The 25370-nt window shown below is 34.8% G+C and overlaps 1 protein-coding gene across 7 annotated transcripts in view; it reads left to right on the top strand.

Annotated features, from left to right (window-relative positions):
- Positions 1-25145, top strand: part of TMEM168 (transmembrane protein 168) — a 26678-nt gene extending 1533 nt beyond the window's left edge. Inside the window, exons 2-7 of one of the 7 annotated variants that reach the window (XM_023228209.2) lie at positions 363-454; positions 3906-4134; positions 4765-5161; positions 15640-15782; positions 17866-18140; positions 23141-23688. In XM_023228209.2, coding sequence (XP_023083977.1) covers positions 4034-4134; positions 4765-5161; positions 15640-15782; positions 17866-18140; positions 23141-23688 — 1464 coding nt within the window. In that variant the 5' untranslated portion in view covers positions 363-454; positions 3906-4033. Of the gene's footprint in view, positions 1-362; positions 455-514; positions 848-3905; positions 5162-12614; positions 12805-15639; positions 15783-17865; positions 18141-23140 lie in introns of those variants that run through there. The other 6 variants (XM_023228210.2, XM_023228206.2, XM_023228208.3 and 3 more) reach the window with 6 other exon arrangements.
- The last annotated feature ends 225 nt before the right edge of the window (positions 25146-25370 follow it).

Below are 25370 nucleotides of genomic sequence, written 5' to 3'. Positions count from 1 at the left end.
ATAGTGGAGTGCTACATTTTGGTTTTAAAAAGTACACTTCTTAGAGAAGGCAATAGGCCAAAATCGGTATGGTGACCCTGGGGACAAGAAGTAGAAACACTTAAAAAATGTTTAGGAAGAATAGTAGACAGGACTTGGTAAGGGTTAAATGTAGATGATGGTGGAGAGGAGGGTTAGAGTAGTATGTAAGGCTTTATTAAATAATCAGACTCTGGCAGTGATTAGTTAATTTTTCCCATATGCATATTGAATCTTCTATGCTCCATTTTAATCTACCTCTGGAATAATTGTCCATTGAATCATTAATGATGGCAAACCAATTGAAAAGGATTGTAATGTTTTTCCATTATTCTCTAACTCAGGCTGTCTTTTGAAGAAGATCAGAATGGGGAAAGACTTTTGTAAATTAGCCATTTAAAAACAATCTGCCATGTTGATTTTGGTCCGTCAGAAGGTAACTGCATATATTGCATTATATGGATGCACTGTACTTGACTAATTTTTTTTTTTTACATGTTTACATTTACTTTGTTTCCAGGTATTTACCTCTGTTAACAGTGCAGAACAGAGCTGGTGCTTCAGTTTCTATAGTAGATTAATATATGTGTGCACTTAAGTAGAGAGATAATAATTGAAGACATAGAAATAAATGACATTGCTTAGAGAAAGTATGTAGTGAGAGAAAAGCCTAGGTTTGGGGTTGAACATTACAAAGGATGGATTGAGAATGAAGAGCCTTCAAGGAGACGGAGGAGGGGAAACCAATGAATTAAGAAAAAAATCTGGAGACTTAGTCTTTGGATGCCCACGAAAAGGAATGGTTTGGAAAAAGAGAGAAGTCAACAATGTAAGTTTGTTTAAAGAATATGCAGGATACGGCTGGGCGCAGTAGCTCACGCCTGTAATCCCAGCACTTCGGGAGGCCAAGGCCGGCGGATCACCTGAGGTCGGGAGTTCGAGAGCAGCCTGACCAACGTGGAGAAACCCTGTCTCTACTAAAAATGCAAAATTAGCTGGGTATGGTGGCGCATGCCTGTAATCCCAGCTACTTGGGAGGCTGAGGCAGGAGAATCTCTTTAACCTGGGAGGCCGAGGTTGCGGTGAGACGAGATCACTCCATTGTATTCCAGCCTGGGCAACAAGAGTGAAACTCCGTCTCAAAAAAAAAAAAAAAGGCCAGGCTCAGTAGCTTGTGCCTGTAATCCCAGAACTTTGGATGGCGAGGCCGGTGGATCACCTGACGTGAGGAGTTTGAGACCAGCCTGGCCAATATGGTGAAACCCCATCTCTACTAAAAATACAAAAATTAACTGGGCATGGTGATGGGCGCCTGTAATCCCAGCTACTCTGGAGGCTGAGGCAGGAGAATCGCTTGAACCCGATAGTCAGAGGTTGCAGGAGAATCACCTGAACCCGATAGTTGGAGGTTGCAGCAAGCCAAGATCCTGACACTGCACTCAGCCTGGACAACAGATCGAGACTCCGTTCCCCCATCTCCCCCCCACCCCCCCAAAAAAGAGTATGCAGGATACTGAGTGAAAAGTACCCATTGGATTTAGGAATTTACAGGTCATTTCAGCACTTAGCAGAGCAGTTGTGTGGTGGGAAACACCATTTAGTGGTTTGAAAAGTGAGTGGGTAAGAAGTAAAGCAACTACCTCCCAGTTGTCAAAAGGACACAAGATTGAGTTTCATATAGGATATGGGGATTAGCAAGGATTGTTTTTGTTTTGTTTCTTAACTTTTTTGGTATTGTTTTTAAAAGAAACAGGTTTATAAATGTTTAAATACTAATAGATAAAAGTGAGAGTTTGCGGAGAGGAGCGAGTCTGATGTTCTGGAAGAGACAGAAGGAAAGATGCACAATATGGCTGAAAGATTTAACCTTAGAGAGAGAAGCAACAGCCTTCTTTCCTTATATTTGTACATATAAGCAGAGATGGGTTTGTGGACTTGGGAACTCAAGTGAACTCCCTTTTGATGACTCTCTAGGAGGCAGAATCATCTGGTGAGAATGCAGTAGGAAGAAGTAGGGTATCAGAGATTTGAAGAGAGTAAGTAGGGTTTTGACTAATCACAAGAATGGAGAAGAATGTTGACCAGGGAAGGATGTTCCATGGATTTAGAGTGGTACTATTTAGCCTAGTGTGTGATTTTTTTTTTCCCTCCTGTCCAGCAGTGTTCAGTAGTCTGAGCCCAGATTGTACCATCAGCTCTTTGAGGATAAATATTCTAATGTATTTGTTGAATTATTTTATAACACACAATAGTGATGTTTTTAAAAAACCTCAGTGCGTTCCAGATTTTGTCAGTTTCTCACACTCAAGTTAAAAAGATAAACCAAAATATACCAAAGGAAGACATTTTCTTTAACATTATGTGGTACCTTAAGACATAAGTGAATACAAATTTAATTAAGGCAAATCAGTTGGAATACTTAAATAGACTTAGTTGTAAAAATTCAAAAAAAAATGCTTGTTGAACATATAAAAGCAAAGTAAGTAATAATACTTGGAACTTCCCAGAGACGCTAAGGTTGCTTTAGTAACATTCCTCTCCAGCCAAATGAGTACTAAGAGTTGATTCTAGGTTCTCATATTTCTCTTGAGCCTTTTAGTGTACAGCTATTAAGAAAGTACAAAAATAAACTAATCACAAAGTAGTATTTTTTGTTTGTTTTTTGGAGGCAGTCTCACTCTATCCCCCAGGCTGGAATCCAGTGGCGCAATCTCGGCTCACTGCAACCTCCGCCTCCTGGGTTCAAGCGATTCTCCTGCCTCAGCCTCTCGAGTAGCTGGGATTACAGATGCCTGCCACCACACCCAGCTAATTTTTGTATTTTTAGTAGGACGGGGTTTTGTCATGTTGGCCAGGCTGGTCTCTAACTCCTGACCTCAAGTGATCCGCCTGCCTCAGCCTCCCAAAGTTCTGGGGTTATAGGAGAGAGCCACCATGCCTGGCCCTAGTTTCTTTTTAAGTATCTGATTGGGTTCTCTTTAGATAGAGTTACCATGAGCCATTGATCAGTTCTTTTGAAACAGTATACTAGGAAATTTTGAAGAATTATAATAGATGGTTAAATCATTTTTTGACTACTATCATTTTTTAGGTGTGACTTTTGGAAGCTTTAATTTCCTGGGTCCTCTAACAAATAATTGTAGTAACATTTGTTTAAGTAGAATTGAAAAGTTCTTCATTTACTTTATAATGACTATAGAATGAGCATTTCAGTTTTTCATTTTTGACTTGGAATTGATCAGGAATTGGTTTCTATAGAGATAGTGTTTAGTAATCAGAGTAATTTAATAGAGGTAAAAGTACAGGGAGAATTATGGCTCAACTTTAGGGACTGATTAACTTTAATTCTAGTGAGTTTATTAGTTAAACAATGTAAAGACCTTGTGTAACATTCTAGAGCTGCCTTGTAAAAAGATGTAGGGGATATTTGGCAGGTAGTAATGGTTGCTGTTACTACTAGTATATACAAGTGCTTTTCAAATTAGAGGTAACAATGAAGTCCTTCATTTGCTTTAAGAACTAAGTAGCTGTATGTTGTACCAAAACCTGCTACAATCTAAGCTAAAGCTAACATATCACATTTCCTTGTTGTTGAAAAACCAGATATTTAAACCAGAATGGATTAGGTGAATTCTTCACTGTCTCTGGAAGAACAATTCTATTCATGCAGTCATAGCATATGATGAGTAGAAGGCACAGCCATGTCTGTTTGGATAAACTGCCAAGTTTTAAGCCAGAAACAGTAATCATTAAGATATTGCAAATCAGGTTGTAAACTGGATTTCAGTTTTTAAACTGGATTTTTTCACTTTTTATATGCATCTTTATATAAAATAATGAGCAAATTATATAAAATTAACTCTGAAATATTTTCTTTTTCTTTTTAGATCACTGTAAACAAAATTTCCACGAGAGAAAATGTTGAAATAGGAGTTGCGGATACACTGGATATACTGGATGAAATACAAGCGGTTAATTTTTGTAACGTGAGGGAAAAGCCCACATTGCTGGTTACATGTGTAAATCACTGCGTTACTGCTTTAGTCATTGTCTCTATTTAGCAATGACAAGACTGGAAGAAGTAAATAGAGAAGTGAACATGCATTCTTCAGTGCGGTATCTTGGCTATTTAGCCAGAATCAATTTATTGGTTGCTATATGCTTAGGTCTATATGTAAGATGGGAAAAAACAGCAAATTCCTTAATTTTGGTAATTTTTATTCTTGGTCTTTTTGTTCTTGGAATCGCCAGCATACTCTATTATTATTTTTCAATGGAAGCAGCAAGTTTAAGTCTCTCCAATCTTTGGTTTGGATTCTTGCTTGGCCTCCTATGTTTTCTTGATAATTCATCCTTTAAAAATGATGTAAAAGAAGAATCAACCAAATATTTGCTTCTGACATCCATAGTATTGAGGATATTGTGCTCTCTGGTGGAGAGAATTTCTGGTTACGTCCGTCATCGACCCACTTTACTAACCACAATTGAATTTCTGGAGCTTGTTGGGTTTGCCATTGCCAGCACAACTATGTTGGTGGAGAAGTCTCTGAGTGTCATTTTGCTTGTTGTGGCTCTGGCTATGCTGATTATTGATCTGAGAATGAAATCTTTCTTAGCTATTCCAAACTTAGTTATTTTTTCAGTTTTGTTATTTTTTTCCTCATTGGAAACTCCCAAAAATCCGATTGCTTTTGCATGTTTTTTTATTTGCCTGATAACTGATCCTTTCCTTGACATTTATTTTAGTGGACTTTCAGTAACTGAAAGATGGAAACCCTTTTTGTACCGTGGAAGAATTTGCAGAAGACTTTCAGTCGTTTTTGCTGGAATGATTGAGCTTACATTTTTTATTCTTTCAGCATTTAAACTTAGAGACACTCATCTCTGGTATTTTGTAATACCTGGCTTTTCCATTTTTGGAATTTTCTGGATGATTTGTCATATTATTTTTCTTTTAACTCTTTGGGGATTCCATACCAAATTAAATGACTGCCATAAAGTATATTTTACCCACAGGACAGATTACAATAGCCTTGATAGAATCATGGCATCCAAAGGGATGCGCCATTTTTGCTTGATTTCTGAGCAGTTGGTGTTTTTTAGTCTTCTTGCAACAGCGATTTTGGGAGCAGTTTCCTGGCAGGTAAGCTTATTGTTTGTCCATCAACCCCAATGACATGTAATAAAATGCTAACTTCAATAATTGAAATTAAAGTTGTAAGGTCAAGTTCCTGATTTCAAAAGGATATTCATATTTGCTCTTATTTAATTTTGTTCATGGAATTGAAGCACTGAATGTGTTTCAAGAGGATAATTTGTTTGATCTTTAGCAAAGAAGTACCAAAATGTTATGAACACTCAGCATTGAGATGCCTCCCACTTCCTGACTGTTTATCAGTGAAACATTCATCGATTAAAGAGTCTTAGAAAACTAACATTTGGAAAGTATTTAAAGATAATATTCTGATCCTTTCATTATACCCATGAGGAAACTGAAAGCCAAAGAAGACACATCCAGAGTCACTAATACTGGCAGGAACAAGGTTACTTAATTTCTGTCTATTCCCTGTACTCCTCACTGTAACATGTTTCTTTTATGTAGCCATTTCTCTGAAGATTTTATATAAAAGCTGTTAGATATATAACTATATATCAGTTGCTTAATTATAGATTAGAGGTTATCCTAAGAAAGAAAACATGGGTTTCACAGTAACTTTGCTGCCCAGAAATGTTTTCTAAAAGGTTCTTGTAGACAAAGACATTTGTACAGTTGGAGTTTGCATCTGCAGTATTAACAAACCCAGTCTTCCATTAATTGAGCATGTATTGACTATGCACTATATGCAAGGCACTGTAGTGGGTGTGGAAGATCTCAGGATGTCTGTCAAAGGTGGCACAGTCTCCAATGGGAGGAGGAAGAGGCTGGCATGTAAACAAACAATTATGATTACAGTGTGATAAATACTATAATCTGTGTACGTCAGGCTGGGATGTGGGACATAAAGGAAAGTCAGCTCTGCTTGGTGCAGCTCTCTGTAACAGTTTGTTGCTGCTGAGTGATTTCTAGAAGTGTGTTTTGAAGAGGGAGATGTGGAGGCTTGCCTGGACATGGTGCTTTCTAGTCAGCTGGGCTAGGGCAGGGATCCTGGTGGGAGTCAGCCAAATGAGGAAAACATCTTGGGTGTGGCCTGAGGATATTGTCCTTACTTTGCTCTACTTGCTAGCGTTGGGTACTATCAGAATTATGATGATGATGTCTAAAACTCAAGCATGAGTTTTCCTCCCTCTTCCTTGCCTCTCTTCCTGCTAGCTCCTTTCCCAGCCCTAAATACTTTTTCTTTTCCAAGTCAACCTCATTCATGCTGGATGCCATTCCAGGCTGTCAAATTCTGTTAACCAAAATATTAATATTTTCTTGGTCTCCAAACTTTTTCTTAGCTAGTGGTCTTCAGATATGGTGTGTACCACTGGAGGTACACAAAAACTTTCCAAGGAGTCTGTCAGCAGAGATAATTTTAAGAGCATCAGTTTCCTGATTTTCACCTTCGATTCTGCTCTTTCCTAAAGTTGATCTATTTGAGAATCCCTTGATTTAGATGTAGGGTGATAGCATTGTGGTTTTAATTTATGTCTCTAATGTTAATGATGTTGAGCATCTTTTTATGTGTGTATTAGCCATTTACTTTGTTGTTTCAATATTCACATCTTTTGCTTATTTTAAAGCTGGGTTATTTGTCTTGATTGAGTTTTAAGAGTTCCTTATATATTCTGGATACAAGCCCTTTGTCAGATAAATGATTTGGAAATGTTTACTCCTGGTCTGGCTTCCGTTTTTACTTTCTGAATGACACTTTATGAAGAGTTTTCAAGACTAAAAGTTTTTAATTTTACAGAATCCAATTTATCCACTTTTTCTTTTATGGGCTCTGCTTTTAGTAGCTTATCTAAGATGTCTTTGCTCAACACTAGGTCACAGTTCTTTCAAAAGCATTATTGTTTTAACTGTTACATTTAGGTGTATGATCCATTTTGAGTTATAGTATGAGATAAGGATCTAAGTTTTTTGTTTTTTTTTTTAAATATATAAATGTCTCATTGTTCCCAGCACCATTTGTTGAAAAGATTAACATTTCCCCTATTGAATTGGTGCCTTTGTTTAAAATCAATTAAACATAAATGTAAGGTTTATTTTTGAGTTCTTTTGTTATACTGACCTGTATGTCTCCCGTTATGTTAGTACTATGCCACCTGGTGAGATGTTTTCTAATTTCCTTTGAAATTTCTACTTTGACTCATGGGTTATTTATAAGTTTGTTGCGTGATATCCTAATATTTGGAAGTTTCTCACATTTCTTTCCATTGATTTCTAATTCCATGTGGCTGGAGAACATTGTATGATTTTAGTTTTTTAGGCCACTTGCTTTTGGCATGTTTTATTCCATGTTCACTTGAAAATAATGAGTCTCGGCCGGGCGCGGTGGCTCAAGCCTGTAATCCCAGCACTTTGGGAGGCCAAGACGGGCGGATCACGAGGTCAGGAGATCGAGACCATCCTGGCTAACACGGTGAAACCCCTTCTCTACTAAAAAAAAAATACAAAAAACTAGCCAGATGAGGTGGCGGGCGCCTATAGTCCCAGCTACTCGGGAGGCTGAGGCAGGAGAATGGCCTAAACCTGGGAGGCGGAGACTGCAGTGAGCCGAGATTGCGCCACCGCACTCCAGCCTGGGCGACAGAGCAAGACTCCGTCTCAAAAAAAAAAAAAAGAAAATAATGAGTCTTCTGTTGTTGGGTACAGTGTACTATAAATATCAGCTAGATTAAGTTGGTTGGTAGTGTTATTCATATATCTATAGCCTCGTTAATTTTCTGTCTAGTTCTGTAATAGAGAGATTAAAATCTCTATTATAGTTCCTCAATTGTCTACTTCCTTTTTCAATTATTATTTTTTTTTTTTGCTTCATGTATTTTGAAGCACTGTTCCTAGATGTAAATGCATCTTTGTTATGTCTTCTTACCATATTAACTCTTGTAATTATGGTAAACAGCATAGTTGAGTAGTTAAAACAGAGATTGCAATGACCTGCAAAAGAAAATATTAACTATCTGCGCCCCCGTTTGTTTTTTGTTTTTTTTTTTTTTGACACGGAGTTTCACTCTTGTCACCAAGGCTGCAGTGCAAAGGCACCATTTCTGCTCACTGCAACCTCCGCCTCCTGGATTCAAGTAATTCTCCTGTCTCAGCCTCTCAGGTAGCTGGGATTACAGGCACCCGCCACTAGGCCTGGCTAATTTTTGTATTTTTGGTAGAGACGGGGTTTCGCCATGTTGGCCAGGCTGGTCTCTAACTCCTGACCTCTGGTAATCCACCTGCCTTGGACTCCCAAAGTGCTGGGATTACAGGTATGAGCCACTGCACCTGGCCCCCTATCTGGCCCTTTTAAGAAAAAGTTTGCCAACCTTTTTTCTAGACCAGTGTTTCTCAGTCCTCGGTATGCATGTGAATCATGTAGGGATCTTGTTAAAATTCTGAAGATTGGAATTCAGTAATTTTGGGGAAGAACATGAGACTCTGTGTCTCTAAAAAATCTTCAACGTGCTGCAAACACTTCCGGTCACCAGCGTACTCATTTAGTGGCAATATATTCATTTAGCTATTCAAGACCAGTGTAAATCTACATGAGTTGTGTCTGCATTCCCCAATTGTTTGCTATTTGGAAACTGCTGCCCATGGCATAGGCATTATGCCTTAAAGATAACTAAATTTTTTTGACTTAATTTAACCAATCCTCTGTAGAAAGATTTCAAACTCTGCTCTGCCCAGTGTTCTGTGAGATGTTAGTGAGTGTACTCTGAGAAAAAAATGTTCAAAGTACAGAAAGAAAAACATTTCCAAACTAACTTGACCATGAAGTCCTTGCTCTACCCTCATTACTTACATTACCCACCTCCCCACACCCATACCTTTTAACCTCTATGTGAAACATAATTTGGGAAGTATCTGCTGCATTTATACATGTTCCAGACCTCTTGAATAATGAAAGAACCAGAAAATTATGTAGAAAGGCAAATAATTAATCCTTTGTTAGGACATGACTGTTTTGGGGATAACATCATCATTTAATGCAAATAAATTCTGAGGGCTCTCTCAGATTATTTAAATTGGATTTGAATTGATTTTTTAAATTGAACTATTTTTACTTAGTTCCTAAATGATATTAAGTTTTTAATATAATCTAAAACCATTTGTCATATTTCTGTGAGAGTAATACTAAGGTACTAAACCAATTTTTCTCACTGTCCCATTAAAATATCCTTCAGTCTATTTTCACTAGAAAAACTGTGCCACTGATTAGGTGAGGGCAGACCCAATGTGCCAAGAAAAAAATGAGGAATTAAAGAAGGCTTTGAGCAGATCAGTTTGCCAGCTATGACAGAATCTATGAAAGTAGACATAGACTGAAATCAAGAAGTCTAGCCAGGAGCAAGAGATAAGGACTTGGACTAAGGTGACAGGGAAAAGGGCTATGATAAGGATAAAACTGAGAGTATTATCAGAGGAAAAACTAGTAGATTTTGTTGAGAAGTAAATTTAAAGCGAATTTTATATTAGTTGATAAAATGTAAAGTTGAAAGTTCGGACATGGTAGATAGTCAAAATGTTAAAAAGATGTTGAGAAACTGAAGAGAGCAGATAAGAATGTAGGATGAGAGCAGACATGATGATGGATCTCACTGAGGTAATGACCTAGTGGACATTTGGAATTTATTAAATACCTTATAGGTTTATTTTTTAAAATATATTTTTAGGGACTCAAATGTACTTTTGTTTTACTATTAGAGAAGTAAAAACATGCAAGATTAACATGCTTTATGGAGCACAGTTGTAATTTAGATCATAATTCCAAAAAATGAGTTTAGCCATTTTTTTTAAGGTTTTGCATATGAAAACTTTTGGGTTTTGTTTTACTTAGCTTAACATAAAAATTTTCTTATTAAGGAAAAATTTACATATAGAAACATTCACCTTTTTTAGTGTGTAATTCTGTGATTTTGACAAACACATATATTTGTGTGACCGCCACTACCACAGTCAATGTGTAGAGCAGTTAAATCACCACCAAACTTCCCTCTTGCTTCCTTGTAGTCAGTCCTTCTCCCAACCCCCAGGTACTTGGCAACCAGATTTGTTTTCCGTTCCTAGAAATTTTCCTCTTCCAGAATGTCATATTCATAAAATCATTTAACACTGTAGTCTTTTGAGCCTGACTTTTGTTTTTGAGACAGGGTTTTGCTCTGCAGTGTGGGCTAGAGTACAGTGGCACAATCATGGCTCACTGCAGCCTCGACCTCCTGGGTTCAAGCAGTCCTCCCTGCCTTGGCCTTCCAAAGTGCTAGGATTGTAGGTGTGAGCCACTGCACCTGGCCCTAAGTCTGATTTCTTACTTACATCATTTGAGATTCATCTGTGTTACTGTGTGCCATCAGTAAGTTAGTTACTTTTATTGTGAGCAATATCCCATTGTATGGATGTTCCAGTTTATCCCTTACCCAGTTGAGAGACACTGAAATTATTTGTAGTTTTTTGGTAATTATGAATAAAGCTGCTATAAACCTTTGTAGACAAGGTTTTGTGTTAACATAAGCTTTTATTTTAGTGTGATGTGGGATTGCTGGGTCATGTGGAAGCATTTAACTTTATACTGCCATACATATGTATTTCTAATCTACAGAATAAGCTCGTGACATAAATTATCTATGTATATATTCCAGAAATCAAGACTGAAAAGGTTAATTAACTTATTCGTGTACACATAGCAAGTGGCTGAGCTGGGATTGAACCAAAGTCTAACTCTGAAGCTTGGGTCCTTTCCACTATGCCCTACTTCTTCTGCATAAAGAAGTCATTTGACTTTAAAATTATACAGTAGTCTTCATAATGTTCTTAAATTTCCTGAACCAAGCAAAGTTTTGAAAGTTGCCTGTGGTTTCTTAAAGCTAGATTTCTCACAGTCTCTCCATTTATATATTGCTGCATTTATGTATTCTGTTTCTTAGTTGGGCTTTACTTTCTTTAGGCTTCTATGTATGTTTTCCAAATCTGGTTTGCATAAGGTGACTCATAAAAAAATACTTCTAAACAAACAAGCCGTATATGTTTACGTAAATGTTACATTTTAAAAACGACATTGCATAAAGAAATTTTGTTCCTGTTACCTGAAAAATTTTAGGATATGAAACGTTGAATACTTTGAATACTTTGACCGTGACTTGAAAGCCCTGCTGGATAGAGATCTAATAACTAGTAACAACTTTTATTCAAAGGGCATTACTTACAGGTTGTTTATTGGTCTTCTTTTGTGCTGAGTTTGTATCTGCTCTGAAATATGAGCCATGTCTTAAAATTTGATAGTGAGCTGAGGATAATTTGGAGAAGCAAAGGAGAAAAAGTACTTATAGGCTTTAATCAATTGATCTTATTTGTTACTTGGAATTAAGGTGTAAGGAGTACTCCAAAGTCACAAATGACTTCTAGATTGAAGCTATAGAGTAAAGGTTTGCAGGCCAATAAAATTGAAGCTCTCTGAAAGTGGCAAGTGGATAAAACATCCTAAATTTATTTTGGCTTCCCCGGACATATTTGCCATCTCTTCAGTTAAAATTATGAATTTTTGTATTGCCAAAACATTAACTTGTGCGTGATCTTAATAGAATATTTAATACTGTTTTTCTAAGCTTGCTTTTTCAAAATAATCTAATAGAAGTGCTTAATGATTTTTTCCTGATAAATTTGCTTTTTAAAAATGTATGACAGGGCCAGGCACGATGACTCATGTTTGTAATTCCAACAGTTTGGGAGGCCAAGATGGGAGGATTGCTTGAACCTAGGAGTTTGAGACCAGCTTGGGCAACATAGGGAGACCTCGTCTCTACAAAAATGAAAAAATTAGCCAGGCATGGTGGTGCATTCGCCTGTGGTCCCAGGCTACTTGGGCAGCTGAGGTGGCAGGATCACATGAGCCTGAGAGGTCGAGGCTGCAGTGAATTGTGATCATGCCACTGCACTCCAGCCTGGATGACAGAGTGAGACCCTGTCAATCAGCATAAAATTCTCAGTTTCTAAGATTTTTTAATATAAAAAGCAAGTAGTAACAGATTATCTGTTATTTATGAATTGTGATCAGTAAACCCCCGAATATGTACTTATTTAGTCCTACTGTATCAAATATCATCATCAGTGTTACATAACCAACATTAGGGTATTGAATAACATCAATATCAATTAACATTTTAATTGGAATTTTGGATTATTAGGCTTTTCATTTAAGTCATCTACAAATTGATTGGCAATTGAACTTTATCATTTGCTTAGTTTGCTGCTAAATGAAACCGTTCAATACTTTTTCTAATAGTAAAAACATAACTGAAGATGAGAATCACTGGTTTAGAAAAAATATGTAAATATATAAAATGTAATAGCCTGGAAATCAATCATCAGAAAATTGGAACTGATTCCATTTGTAAGAACAGAAACATAAAATAAGTCTTAAACTTATCAAACTTTTATTTTAAAATTACTGTAAACCTCAATGTAGGTTATAAAGGAAGACTTGAATAAATGGAAAAACACACCATACTTCCTGGGATGAAAAGACTCGATGCTGGGCCTTGCAGACATTTGTATACATAGAGGAAACTGTTTTCAAAGCTGAGCAGCACTTTTGGCCCCCTCAAGAGTGGCAAAAATAAAAGCCAAGCCCAGGGCTTCCAGAAGTGAGATCTCTGGTAAATTACCTCCCATTTTACGCTTACACAGTGAAAGAAGAGGGTGGAGCCATGTGTGTTATAGCCCTTTCATGAACTTGCTTTCTGCCGTTGTGTCCTGTTGGTGGTTCAACCTGGGATTCAGTGGTCAAACCCGGATTAAGATATGTAGACTTGTGATGTCCGCAGCTCTCTGGAAGAAACAGTTGTCCCTAGGAGAAAGTGTCATTATCTAGGCCTAAACTTAATAATAATGTAATTTTTATATCCATCGTTCAGCTTATAAATTTAACCAGGTACACACACACACACACAGCACCAAGCGCAAGAAGCAGCAAAATCAACAGACAACAGAAAAAAATCTTTAGGTATTGGAATTATCAAACAGAAAACCATCATGCTAAGTTGCAAAAATAAAAGGAGAGATCAGGACATAATGGTAGTATACTGGAAACTTTAAAAAATGACAAGGCAGATTTTAAAAAGAACTAAATAGAAATTTTAGGATCAGGAAATAAATTATTTCAGTGTTACAAACATAACATTAGACAAAGCTGAAGTGAGCATTAGTGAACTGGAAGATACAATTCAGAAGAAGATATACAAGAAGCAGCATGAAAGAGGAGAAGTATGGAAAATAGTGAACAGAAGGAAAGGATAACACTCAGAGGATATGTTAAGAAGATCTCATATTTGTTTGATTAGAGTCCCAAAAATAGAGGGAAGAAATGAAAGCCAAAGGACATGTGAAAGGATAAAAAATAGACCAACAGAACGGAAGAAGAGAGACCAAAAACAGATCCGTGAATACTTATGACAAAAGTGGCACTGTAATGTGGAGTGGTTGATATTTTCAGTAATTGCTGCTTGGACAATTGAGTGTTTCTGTAGAAGAAAAAATTGGGCCATTATCATAAAATCAATTATATTTGGACTATAGATTTAAATGTGAAAGGCAAAACAATAAAGCCTTTAGAGGATAATGTTAAAATATCTTCTTAATGGTTGGATAGAGGGATTTTTTTCAACAAGGCATAAAGTGACTATATTATAATTAAGAACTCTTGTTAAGCAAAAAACAGCATTAAGGTAGTCACAGAGTCACCAGCAAAAGACTTTCATTTAAACTGTATTCAGAACCAAACAAAGCTAAATCAATGAAGAAAAGGTCAACCCCATAGAAAGGTGGGCATAATATTTAACACTTCATCACAGATGATACCCACGTGGTGAAAGGTACTTAACCTCATTAATAATCAGAACTTGATATTTATTCTAGTTTTGGTATAATGGCAACCTGTAAGCAATTTAAATACCAATAATAGGATCCACCAATTAAAGTTTTATATGTATTATAGGAATGCCATTTGGTCTTTACAAGTGACTTAGAGTTATGTAAGCTTAGATTAAAATGTTCACAGATTAGGTATCCCATTTCGGTAAAAAAAATACACATGAATATGTATTTGTGAAAAATACATTGCATGAAGCCTGGGAATATTTCAGAGTAGTTGTGCGTATAGATGATGGTATTTGGAATGATTTTAATCACATATCTTTTTTACTTATTTGTATTTTATAGTGTTTCTAAATGGAGCATGTACTGTGTTATTTATGTCATTGACAAAATAGGATGTACCAAAATAGGGCAGTATATTCATTTTTCTATTGCAGGAATAAATTTTTTAATTAAATTTTGATCAAATGAACCACCTCTTAGTGTTAAAAGCATGTGTTCATGCACCTAGGCATATAGTATGTGCAGTAGCAATACAGAAAGAATGTGATAGTTTAATATTCTAAAGGTATGTTCAAGTGACTATCCATTTTCTTTTCACTTCAATGAGTCTTAATTTTTTCTGCTTTTTCATTGTGGTTAATACCTGATTGCCTCCTCCTTATTTCTTCTGCCTCTCTACTTCCCATTCTGCTTTTACAATGCTTATATGTCCTTACATTTTCTTCTGTTAAAATTTTGATTGCACATCTAGAGAGTTCAGTGCTTTATAAGGTAAACTATATCATATAAACGGAATTCGTTTTTATAGCTTTAGAGTCTTAAATTTCCTTAAGAATGTATACAGAAAGAATGTGGAAATAATGTAATCATTTAATATTCTAAAGATATGTTCAAGTGACTGTCATCCATTTTCTTTTCACTAAAAATGAGTATTAATTTTTTCTGCTTTTTCATTGCAATTGATGCCTGATTGCCTCCTCCTTATTTCTTCTGCCTCTCTACTTCCCATTCTGCTTTTACAATGCTTACGTGTCCTTAATATTTTCTTCTGTTAAAATTTTGAATTTGTATATCTAGACAGTTCAGTGCTTTATAAGGTAAACTATACCATATAAACGGAATTAGTTTTTAAGCTTTAGGGTCTTAAATTTCCTTAAGAATTTATTTTCATAATTTCACGGGAAAAAAATGAGCCCTTTCCAAAGTACCCTTTTTGATAAAGTAAATAAATCTGTTATTTGAAAAATGACATAGGCACATGGGTTTTAACAAGATATTTGTTATCTGGCATTTTCTCTGTCATATCGAAGAGTGGTTTTGGTTTTTTTTTTTTTTCTAGTTTGGATAGGATGTTATTTGACAAATCTTTTTTAAAAATGATATGCTGTGTTTTGCCACAACTTTCAAAAAAACAGAGATAAATTTAGGATTTATTGCACTAGTTAGCTCATCCCTGTATACTTGCCTGCTATAACTGAACATTGTTTTTAGATCATTAATTGTTCCTTTTATCCTTTTTGAAAGTAGAAGCTAAAAAATGTAAATCAATGTGCATGTATGTAAATATATACACATATGTATGTGTACTGTGTAAACATGTTTTGGATTTCTTTTAGCCAACAAATGGAATTTTCTTGAGCATGTTTCTAATTGTTTTGCCATTGGAATCCATGGCTCATGGGCTCTTCCATGAATTGGGTAACTGTTTAGGAGGAACATCTGTTGGATATGCTATTGTGATTCCCACCAACTTCTGCAGGTACAGTAATCTAGTATAGTTAGTGGTAACTATTCAGTTTATAACATTTTCTTAATATTTATATGAATAAAATATAGCTCCTTTTCAAAACTGTATTTTCAAAATATAACTTTTGCGTTTCTTCCAGATTTTTAACAAACTTTATTCCAAGTGATAATATCTTCAGAGTTCAATTGAAATATTTTGATAAATATGATAAGCTTATATTTTAGCTAGAAACCATAAAATATTCATGTATAACTTTTCTGAGGAAAGATCTTACCCTAAAGGGAATATTTTGTTTAAGAAAGTGTCCTCTGGCCAGGCGCGGTGGCTCACACCTGTAATCCCAGCACTTTAGGAGGCTGAGGTGGGCAGATCACCTGAGATCAGGAGTTTGAGACCAGCCTGGCCAACATGGTAAAACCCCAACTCTACTAAAAATACAAAAATTAGCCAGGCATGGTAGCAGGCACCTGTAATCCCAGCTACTTGGGAGGCTGAGGCAGGAGAATCACTTGAACCTGGGAGGCGAACGTTGCAGTGAGCTAAGATCGCACCATTGCACTCCAGCCTGGGGGACAAGAGCAAGACTTTGTCTCAAAAAAAAAAAAGTCCGAAACAACATAGTGAAATATAATAAAATGTGCACTGGGCCTGAGAGGCTGGAGGTCTAGTTCTGTGTTACCTTCGGTACATTGGAACTCTGAACCTTATTATCTGTCTTTACCTAAAGACATCATTCCTGTTCATCTGACAGGAATGGTATGAAGAACTAAAAAAAAAAAAAAAAAAAAGTGAATGTAAAAACACTCTGCACACTGAAAAGTGCCATACAAATACTAGGAATTCAGAGGATTGGCAGTGAAGTTTAATAAATGTTTATTGCAGTTTTATTCCAAAATAAATTTTACCCACAAAGGTGGTGACATCTGTATAAATCTGTAAATGTGCTACATTTTGTTTTTTATTTTATACCTAAATACGTTTAAAATAGTTATTTGCCATAAATGAATTCCGATGACAGTTTTTATCACACTTTCCCTGGGGGAGGGGAGAGTTGAAGTAAAGTTTTTTTTCTAATTTCAAGTATTTAACATAAAAATCTCCAAATATACTATTTGTAGGAAATATTTTCCTTCATGTTAAAGACTTAATCAAAAGTAGAAGGTTCAAGAACTGAGGGAAACAGATTTGGAAATGTCCCATAAAGTGAGAAATGACAACCTTGTAGAAAGAAAGAATGTGTGGAAATTGTAATATGCACAGTTAGATATTTATTACATTGTAATATTTTTAAATGTAGTGCTTACTCTTTTGTGACTGTAATTTTAAAAGTTAGTAGAATACTATTGATGGTACATGAAGCAAAATCTAAGGTTTTCAAAAATCCTGACAGAAATCCCTTTTCTGGATAGGAATGATGGTTTTTTCTTTCTCAATATTAATGGTATTTTGCTAGTTACAAAACTTGCTTTATCTACTAGAGTACCGTTTTGTATTTGTTCCAGGAGCAAATCTAAGTCTTCAACTAGTGTTCAGTATAAAGCAATGGACCTAAATTTTAATAACTTTTTAAATGCCTATTAATAATTTCTTCTATTTATGTACCTTAAGTTAATGAAATTTGAACACAATTTTTATAGACTATTTTTCAATACATAAATATATAATTAAAATATTGCTTTTATATTTTGTGTGTTATAATATTTTTAAACAATAGTTTTTTTAATAGTCCCCACCCAGATGTTCTTGAAACAGTGTAATCCTGCTTTTAAAAAGCCTTGTCCAATATCTGTCATGTAAGAAAATACAAATAAGGAACAAAGAGTAGTACTATCTACATTTGGAGGTATTATCCCAGCTTTTAATTTGATTATTGTTTTAATGATAGTGAGTATTTAGAAACCAGGTTTTGATTTTCTAAGCTTAATTCTTAGTACTATAGGAATTTTAGAAAGGATGATTTTTTTTAAAAAGCCTGCCTCTTAGCAGCAACTATATTATAACTGATTCTTAGATAATCAGTTATAAATGACAGATAATGTGATACAGAATGAATACTTCTTAAACACCAAAATAATTGTTTTTTCTCCTACTTCAGTCCTGATGGTCAGCCAACACTGCTTCCCCCAGAACATGTACAGGAGTTAAACTTGAGGTCTACTGGCATGCTCAATGCTATCCAAAGATTTTTTGCATATCATATGATTGAGACCTATGGATGTGACTATTCCACAAGTGGACTGTCATTTGATACGCTGCATTCCAAACTGAAAGCTTTCCTCGAACTTCGGACTGTGGATGGACCCAGACATGATACGTATATTTTGTATTACAGTGGGCACACCCATGGTACAGGAGAGTGGGCTCTAGCAGGTAAACTCACCTTTGGCAGTTTCACTATTGTAAAGATACACATGTATATGTAGAAATCTGTACTTCACACACAGTCATTAAATTTCCAGGATTCTTCGTTTACTGAACTGTACATATGACTTTAATTTGTTTTTCTTTGCTCTAGCATCCCTGTTTAGCCATCTCTAATGATAAGATTCAGAAATATGTCTTGTAGTGATTAGAAGGAAAAAATGCTTTGAGACTTATAGTTTCCCTGAAAATATTTTCAGAATTGCTAAATATATTTTTCAGAAGCTGATAAACTTCGTTGACTAGTATTTTTAAGTTTTGAAATGTTATGGATGCAGATTTCAGTAGTCCTTCACATCTGTAGTTTTATTTATGTTTATAAAGCTCACCAAAATTTTAAACAGCAGATCATGTAGTATGGTGGGAGTAGCATTTAGGTCAGGAGACCTTGGTTCTGGTCCTAATTTGCCACAACTGTGTTATTTTAGGCACGTTAATTAACTTCTGTTGGCTTCAGTTTTCTCGCCTGTAAAATAAGGCGGTAATTTTAAATGATCATTGAATTTTATTCTAAGGTACAAAATTCTGTAGGGATTGTTTTGCATTTGAAAAATCATAAAATAACTTTGGTTTACATGCATTATGGGAAATAGAAAACTTCTTAGTTATTGCCAAGAGATAAATGAGATCTCTTTATATAATATATAAATTTATCAGGCTTTCCAACTATTAATAGAGAGTAAGTCAAGGGCTTTGTTTTATGAATTGTTACTTGCTTAGGACCTATAACAGAGCCCAATACATAGTAGAGGATCCTTAAGTAGCTGATAGATGAAATCATTGAATAAATCATTAAAAAAGGTAATTTTCTTATTTTAGATTAGAAATAGTTATTTTAGATTTAATTACATGATTTTTTTCCATAAAAGAGTATAGATGTTTTAAACCAAGAATGTATAAATAATAAAATAGTCATGAATAAACTGGAAACATTCAGGATGAAGAAAAAGATAAATAGAAGTAGTATGGAAGGACAGAGGCAGAGTTGCCAATATAAGAACTCCAGAAAGAAAGAAACAAAAGGTTAAGGTAGAAATGATTTTAAACCAGTGTGATCTCACTAATTTCATGTCAGATTTGTAACTGGAGTTTTTATCATAAAGAGAAATATTTTTTTGAAATTTTTCTTTTTTGCAAATAAATATTGAATAACTCAGTGGCCTTCTAGTAGAAAGACGAGCTAATATTTACTGGACACATTTTAAGCATCAGCTTACTGTACTTAGTACCTTACACACATTGTTAATCTTTATGTGAAATCCTTTGAGATGGATACCACCACTTCTGTTATCTTCATTTTTGAAAGGATAAAATGGAAATTATAAGTTGTTATGCAACTTATGATTTAAGACCAGATCTGCCCGGTTCCTAAAGTGTATTTTTCCCCCCACTGTACCATGTTGCTTCCAAGGGTGAAAGCTGTGATGATAAAGAAATGGCATGTTCTGGTTAAATGGATATTTTTGTTAGCATGGGTCACCCATTTCAAAAAATTAGAATGTACAAGACTAAAAGATGTACTGAACATTAAAACTACTTGAATATAGTTTATAAAATCATTTATTTGATATAACTTTTTAATTACAATGTAGAAAACATCTTTTTAACCTTTATGGCTACTTCAGTTTCAGGTAAAGTATGACATTCTGTGTATTCCAACTCAGAGCACAAGAGAAAGCTTTAGTCAATTAAAATAGTCTTTACAGAAATAGAATTTTAGATCTAAAAGTAGGGATTACTGAAAACTTACTATAATCCTTGTAACAATAAACTCTACCCAGATCAAATGGAAAAAATAGGGCTAATTTTTGGTGGCCATGCATATATCCCTAGTTATTTTAAAGCGTTATAAGAGAGTAATTTTAGAAGTAAGTTTTTTGTGTGTGTTTATATGAAAGATTTATTACTTAATGGAAACACTTTTCAAAAAGTTTGCAGTTTTCTTAAGTAATTTAAAATTCATTAAGTATTTCTTAAAGATAGCTATAGAAATCAATTCTAGATGTTCATTTACTAATTCTTATATCAGCGTTTTATTTTTCTAAGAAAATAAAAAAATAAACACTAAGATACACACATATATATGTATCAGTTTTTCTAAATTTTCATTCATCATTAAGTTAGGAATAATTTTTGAAGACTTTAAGAACTCTAAAATAGAGTTGTATTTTAGGTAAATGTTTAGCAGTTACATTCTAGAATTATGTCTTTATAATTTTTTTGAAGTATGCTACCAGTAAATTGACCATTACAGAATTAATCTGTTAGTTAAGATTTGTTCTTGTGTAACTTTGAGAGCTTATTATAAGAAGTTTAAAAAAATAGAGAAAGCACACTGATCTCCCTTCCCTGAGAAAGGTAGATTTTATCTTATAATTCAGCAACTGCACACTGTCAAGCATGGCCTGAGGCATCTGGCATACTTGTGGGTAGTCATGTTGAACCAGGCCCAGAAAAGCCTGCTTTTCAGTTAGTTCATGCCCTGACCTGCTTTAGACATAACCCTCAAGGGCTGATTCTGCCTCACAAATAATATTGAATATCTCTGCTCTGAGGAAAATGCTTTAATCTATTCCAAATTACATGACAAAGAGCTTTAAGCTCTGCTAATTTATTAATAGTTGGGTTTTTTTTTGTTTTGTTTTGTTTTTTGTTGTTTTTTCAGCCGACTTTAAAATAGGAAACATCACAACTGGATTTTAGTTGGGTTAGCAAGTTAGTAGCAGACCCAGTATTAATATCACTGTGGGAAAGAGAATCTATATTTGCCCTTTATCCCATACGTACTTAGAATATGTAGTCTTCTTATATTTATAGAGTTTCATGATATGGAACCTAATATTTTTGCCTCTGCTTGAGGATAGAAAACAATCAGTAATTACAAGAGAGACAGAAATAAATGGAAAAAATGCACATAATTTATAAAGTAGTTTATTACAAATAAAGCCTTTAAAAAGCAGTCTCAATTACTTGAAATGCATCAGATGGCTGTTATCTTAGATAGATGTAAGTACTTTGAATCTGGGCCAAAAGCCAAATGTAGCATAGAACCTATTCATAGGAGAAAGCAGAGCAAAAGAAGAGAAATCATTTAGAAAGCTTTAATGCTGCTTTAAGTCTCTTGTTGATATCTAAAGAGCATTTATATAAGAGAATTAGGGTAGAATATGCTAAAGAGTATTTATTGAAATAGTTGTGGACGGCATGTTGGGCAATGATGTTTTGTGGCAGATGGAATTTATATAATAGTTTTTGTAATCTGTGTCATCCTCTGATCTCTAGAGAAATTTAATAGAGCTGGCAATAATGGAGAGTTAACGTTTGGCCATTTTTGAAAAAGTATCTTTTGGAGGTATCAGTGGAATAACACATTGGTAATATGTAGAGACATTTACTGAAATACTGTCTCTGAGATAATATGTGTGAGTGTTAGAGCCATTAATAAAACAAGTTTATTTTCATGTTCTTAAGCTATTGTGGGCTGATTAATAAAACATTAATCAATTACACATAAAGAATATGATAGAATCCCAATTCTAAAGGATTCTCTCTCTGGTGGTGTCCATTTTTAATGGTGAAACCAAGAGGACAGCTGATTTGGGGGAAATATGTATTCTGGAGTTAGGTTGTTGGATCTGACAGATTGTAAAAGTACCTTATGCTCAATGTAAAAATTTCAGAAAAGTATTTTAAAAACCACCTGGAAGTGAAACACCTAGCAATAGCTGCTGTTGTAATTTTTGTAGATGCCCTGTCATGCTTTTTCTAATACATTTGCTCATCAATAAATTTTCTTTATAAATATTTTGTTATAAGATTTCCTCCTAAGGTTTTAGGACATAGTTTATTTCCATTTCCCAAATGGGAAAGCAGTCTTTTTTGTAATTTTTTGTCCCTATGTCTGTTCTTTTCTTAGGATAGATTCGTAGAATTGGAATGATCATTATCAGTGTACCATTGAGGCAGGGCCAAATGAGGTGCGGGTGGCAGTTGCCTCAGGCACAAAACATAAGGGAATGCCAAAAAACTCAATAATCAAAATGAACATTTTAATGTAGTACACTTAAAAATCAAAATTAATGCAGAAAAGATCCACAATGAACTAGATGTAAAACCTGTAGTCAGAAGTTTATTTACTTTAGAACTTTCTGGGTATATATTTTTTTAATCCCTTGTTCTTCAGCTATAAAACTGATTTAAATGTAAATCTGTTCTTAAACTCATTCTTGTACAGGTAGGAATAGGGTTTATTTTCATTCAGTAGGTACCTGTGTATGAGGAAGAGAAGGAAACAATGACACAGAATGGGGGCCAAACTTTTTCTGTAAAGGGCCAGATATTTTTGGCTCTGTGGGTTTAGATCCCTGTTGCAGCTATTCAGCTCTGCTACTTTAGAGCAATAGCAGCCATAGACAGTGTAAATGAATGAATGTAGTTATGTTCCAATCAACTGTTATTTATGAAAATAATTATATGAAACTTAAATTGCATACAATTTTTACTGTCACAAAATATTCTGATTTTCTTTCAACCATGTAAAAATATAAAATCAACTCTTAGCTTTCAGGCCATACAGAAAGAGGTGGCAGGCTAGGTCTGGCCCATGAGTTGTAGTTGCTGCCCCTGGTATAGAATGTTAGCTTTTCTGTATAGTTGTTTTCACTAAATACAAAGTATTTTCTTAATTTATACTAGCAGATTCCTTTTTATGTAATTAATACGGATTTTTTTTTTACCTGAAGTTGAAAATCTGTTGTAAAAAATATCTTTTCAAAAGATACTTTGAAAGTGTCATTTAAATACTTTATTTTTTGCTTATTTAATTCTAAGAACTTAAGGAAAATACATGTAAGATGAGTATGTTCCCACTAGGAGAAAATGACTAAGAGGGTTTTCTTAATGAGAGGCTGCAGAAATTATTGCTGCATTGAACTTTCTCTTGTTCACAGGTGGAGATACACTACGCCTTGACACACTTTTAGAATGGTGGAGAGAAAAGAACGGTTCCTTCTGTTCCCGGCTTATTATTGTATTAGACAGCGAAAATTCAACCCCTTGGGTGAAAGAAGTGAGGAAAATTAATGACCAGTATATTGCAGTGCAAGGAGCAGAGTTGGTAAAAACAGTAGATATTGAAGAAGCTGACCCGCCACAGCTAGGTGACTTTACAAAAGACTGGGTAGAATATAACTGCAACTCCAGTAATAACATCTGCTGGACTGAAAAGGGACGCACAGTGAAAGCAGTATACGGTGTGTCAAAACGGTGGAGTGACTACACTCTGCATTTGCCAACGGGAAGCGATGTGGCCAAGCATTGGATGTTACATTTTCCTCGTATTACATATCCCCTAGTGCATTTGGCCAATTGGTTATGCGGTCTGAACCTTTTTTGGATCTGCAAAACTTGTTTTAGGTGCTTGAAAAGATTAAAAATGAGTTGGTTTCTTCCTACTGTGCTGGACACAGGACAAGGCTTCAAACTTGTCAAATCTTAATTTGGACCCCAAAGCGGAATATTAATAAGCACTCATACTACCAATTATCACTAACTTGCCATTTTTTGTATGCTGTATTTTTATTTGTGGAAAATACCCTTGCTACTTCTGTAGCTGCTCTCACTTTGTCTTTTCTTAAGTAATTATAGTATATGTAAGGTGTTGGGAAAAAAACATTTTATAATGAAAGTATGTAGGGAGTCAAATGCTGACTGTAAATGCATAAGAGATGTTAAAAATAACACCGCACTTTCAGGAGTGTTTGCTTATGGTCCTGATTAGTAAGAAAACAGTTGTCTATGCTCTGCAATGGCCAATGATGAATTACTAATGCCTTATTTTCTAGGCATATAATAGTTTAGAGAATGTAGACCAGATAAATTTGTTTACTATTTTAAGAAAACTACCAGTTTACTTACAGAAGATTCTTTTTTCCAAACAGTAGGTTTCATCCAAGACCATTTGAAGAACTGCAAACTCTTTCTCTTAGAAAAGAAAGAGGGCTGCCTAAAATAAACACAAAATTTGCTTCTACTCCATCACATTCAGATGTCTTGGTTGTGACCTATTACCAGTGTAGCAGAGAACCCAAGTTACATTTTAGATCAAAACATTGTTTATGTAGGTATTGTTAAAAGGCTAGCGCCTACAAATTGCCCTTTCATGCTTTGGTCAGGGGGCCCTGAAAACACTGGTAATATTAAGAGTCTTTCTCAGGGTAACTTAATGTTTTCTTAATGAACAATGTTTCCAGCTACAAATTCTTCCAATAAACTGTCTTCCTTTTTGAAAAGTACTCTCATAGAAGAAATTTAGCAGTTTCTCATTTACTGACTCAATCTGTTTTAAGTATTCAGAAGAGATTTTGATCCCTATTGAGTTAATGCTCTGCCATGAAAATTATTTTTCTGATCCTTGTTAGTGATAACATTTTTTTTCTAATGAAAGTCAAAGGATAGGAAACAAGTCATTTCTCTTCTTGTATACATGTAATGTATTATGTAAAAAAGTATTCATATTGGCAATTTTAGTTAGGCATAATAGTGTGGTTGTAATTTTTAAAACTTAGTGTTTGTCTGATTAAAGCAGGCACTGATCAGGGTATCTCCTAAGAGGTAATTCACTTCTAATTCCTTTCCAATAATTATTACATTCTAAATTTTCATCTATGAGAAATAACAAGGGAATAGAACGAAATTGGAGAATAATCTAATCTTCATTGTTTAAATGGTTTGACTTCTCACCATTGAAGCCATTTTTTCTAGCCTCAGAAAGAGGAAATGATGCCTCCACCATTTTCTACCTGGTGACTTGAAAATTGAACTTTTCAGTTAGGAAGAAGAGTCGGGGAACTTGTATACCACTATCTATCTATGCAGCATTGTTATAGTCCGATTATTTCTGTGTTTTGAATATGATCTTCCTAATGCTCTAAATAAAATTTTGTTAAAAATTAATTTTCCATTTAATGTGCAAATATTGAATAGTATATTAAAAGTGGTAGTCATTAAAAATGCCCATGTTTTAGAGTTCACATTTGAAAGTTTCCAATATAGGTTAAGGATTTATATTAGCATTGTCCAAACACTATAGTTTTTTTTATTGTTCTGTTCAGCAATAGTGTAGTAGAAAAGCCACATGTTAAAATTGTGAGCTTTTAGCTTAAAAAAAGTTAATGTTAA

This window comes from Piliocolobus tephrosceles, chromosome 8 (assembly GCF_002776525.5).
Source record: "Piliocolobus tephrosceles isolate RC106 chromosome 8, ASM277652v3, whole genome shotgun sequence".
NCBI classification, from domain to species: Eukaryota; Metazoa; Chordata; class Mammalia; order Primates; family Cercopithecidae; genus Piliocolobus; species Piliocolobus tephrosceles.
This window is presented reverse-complemented; position numbering and strand designations above follow the sequence as displayed.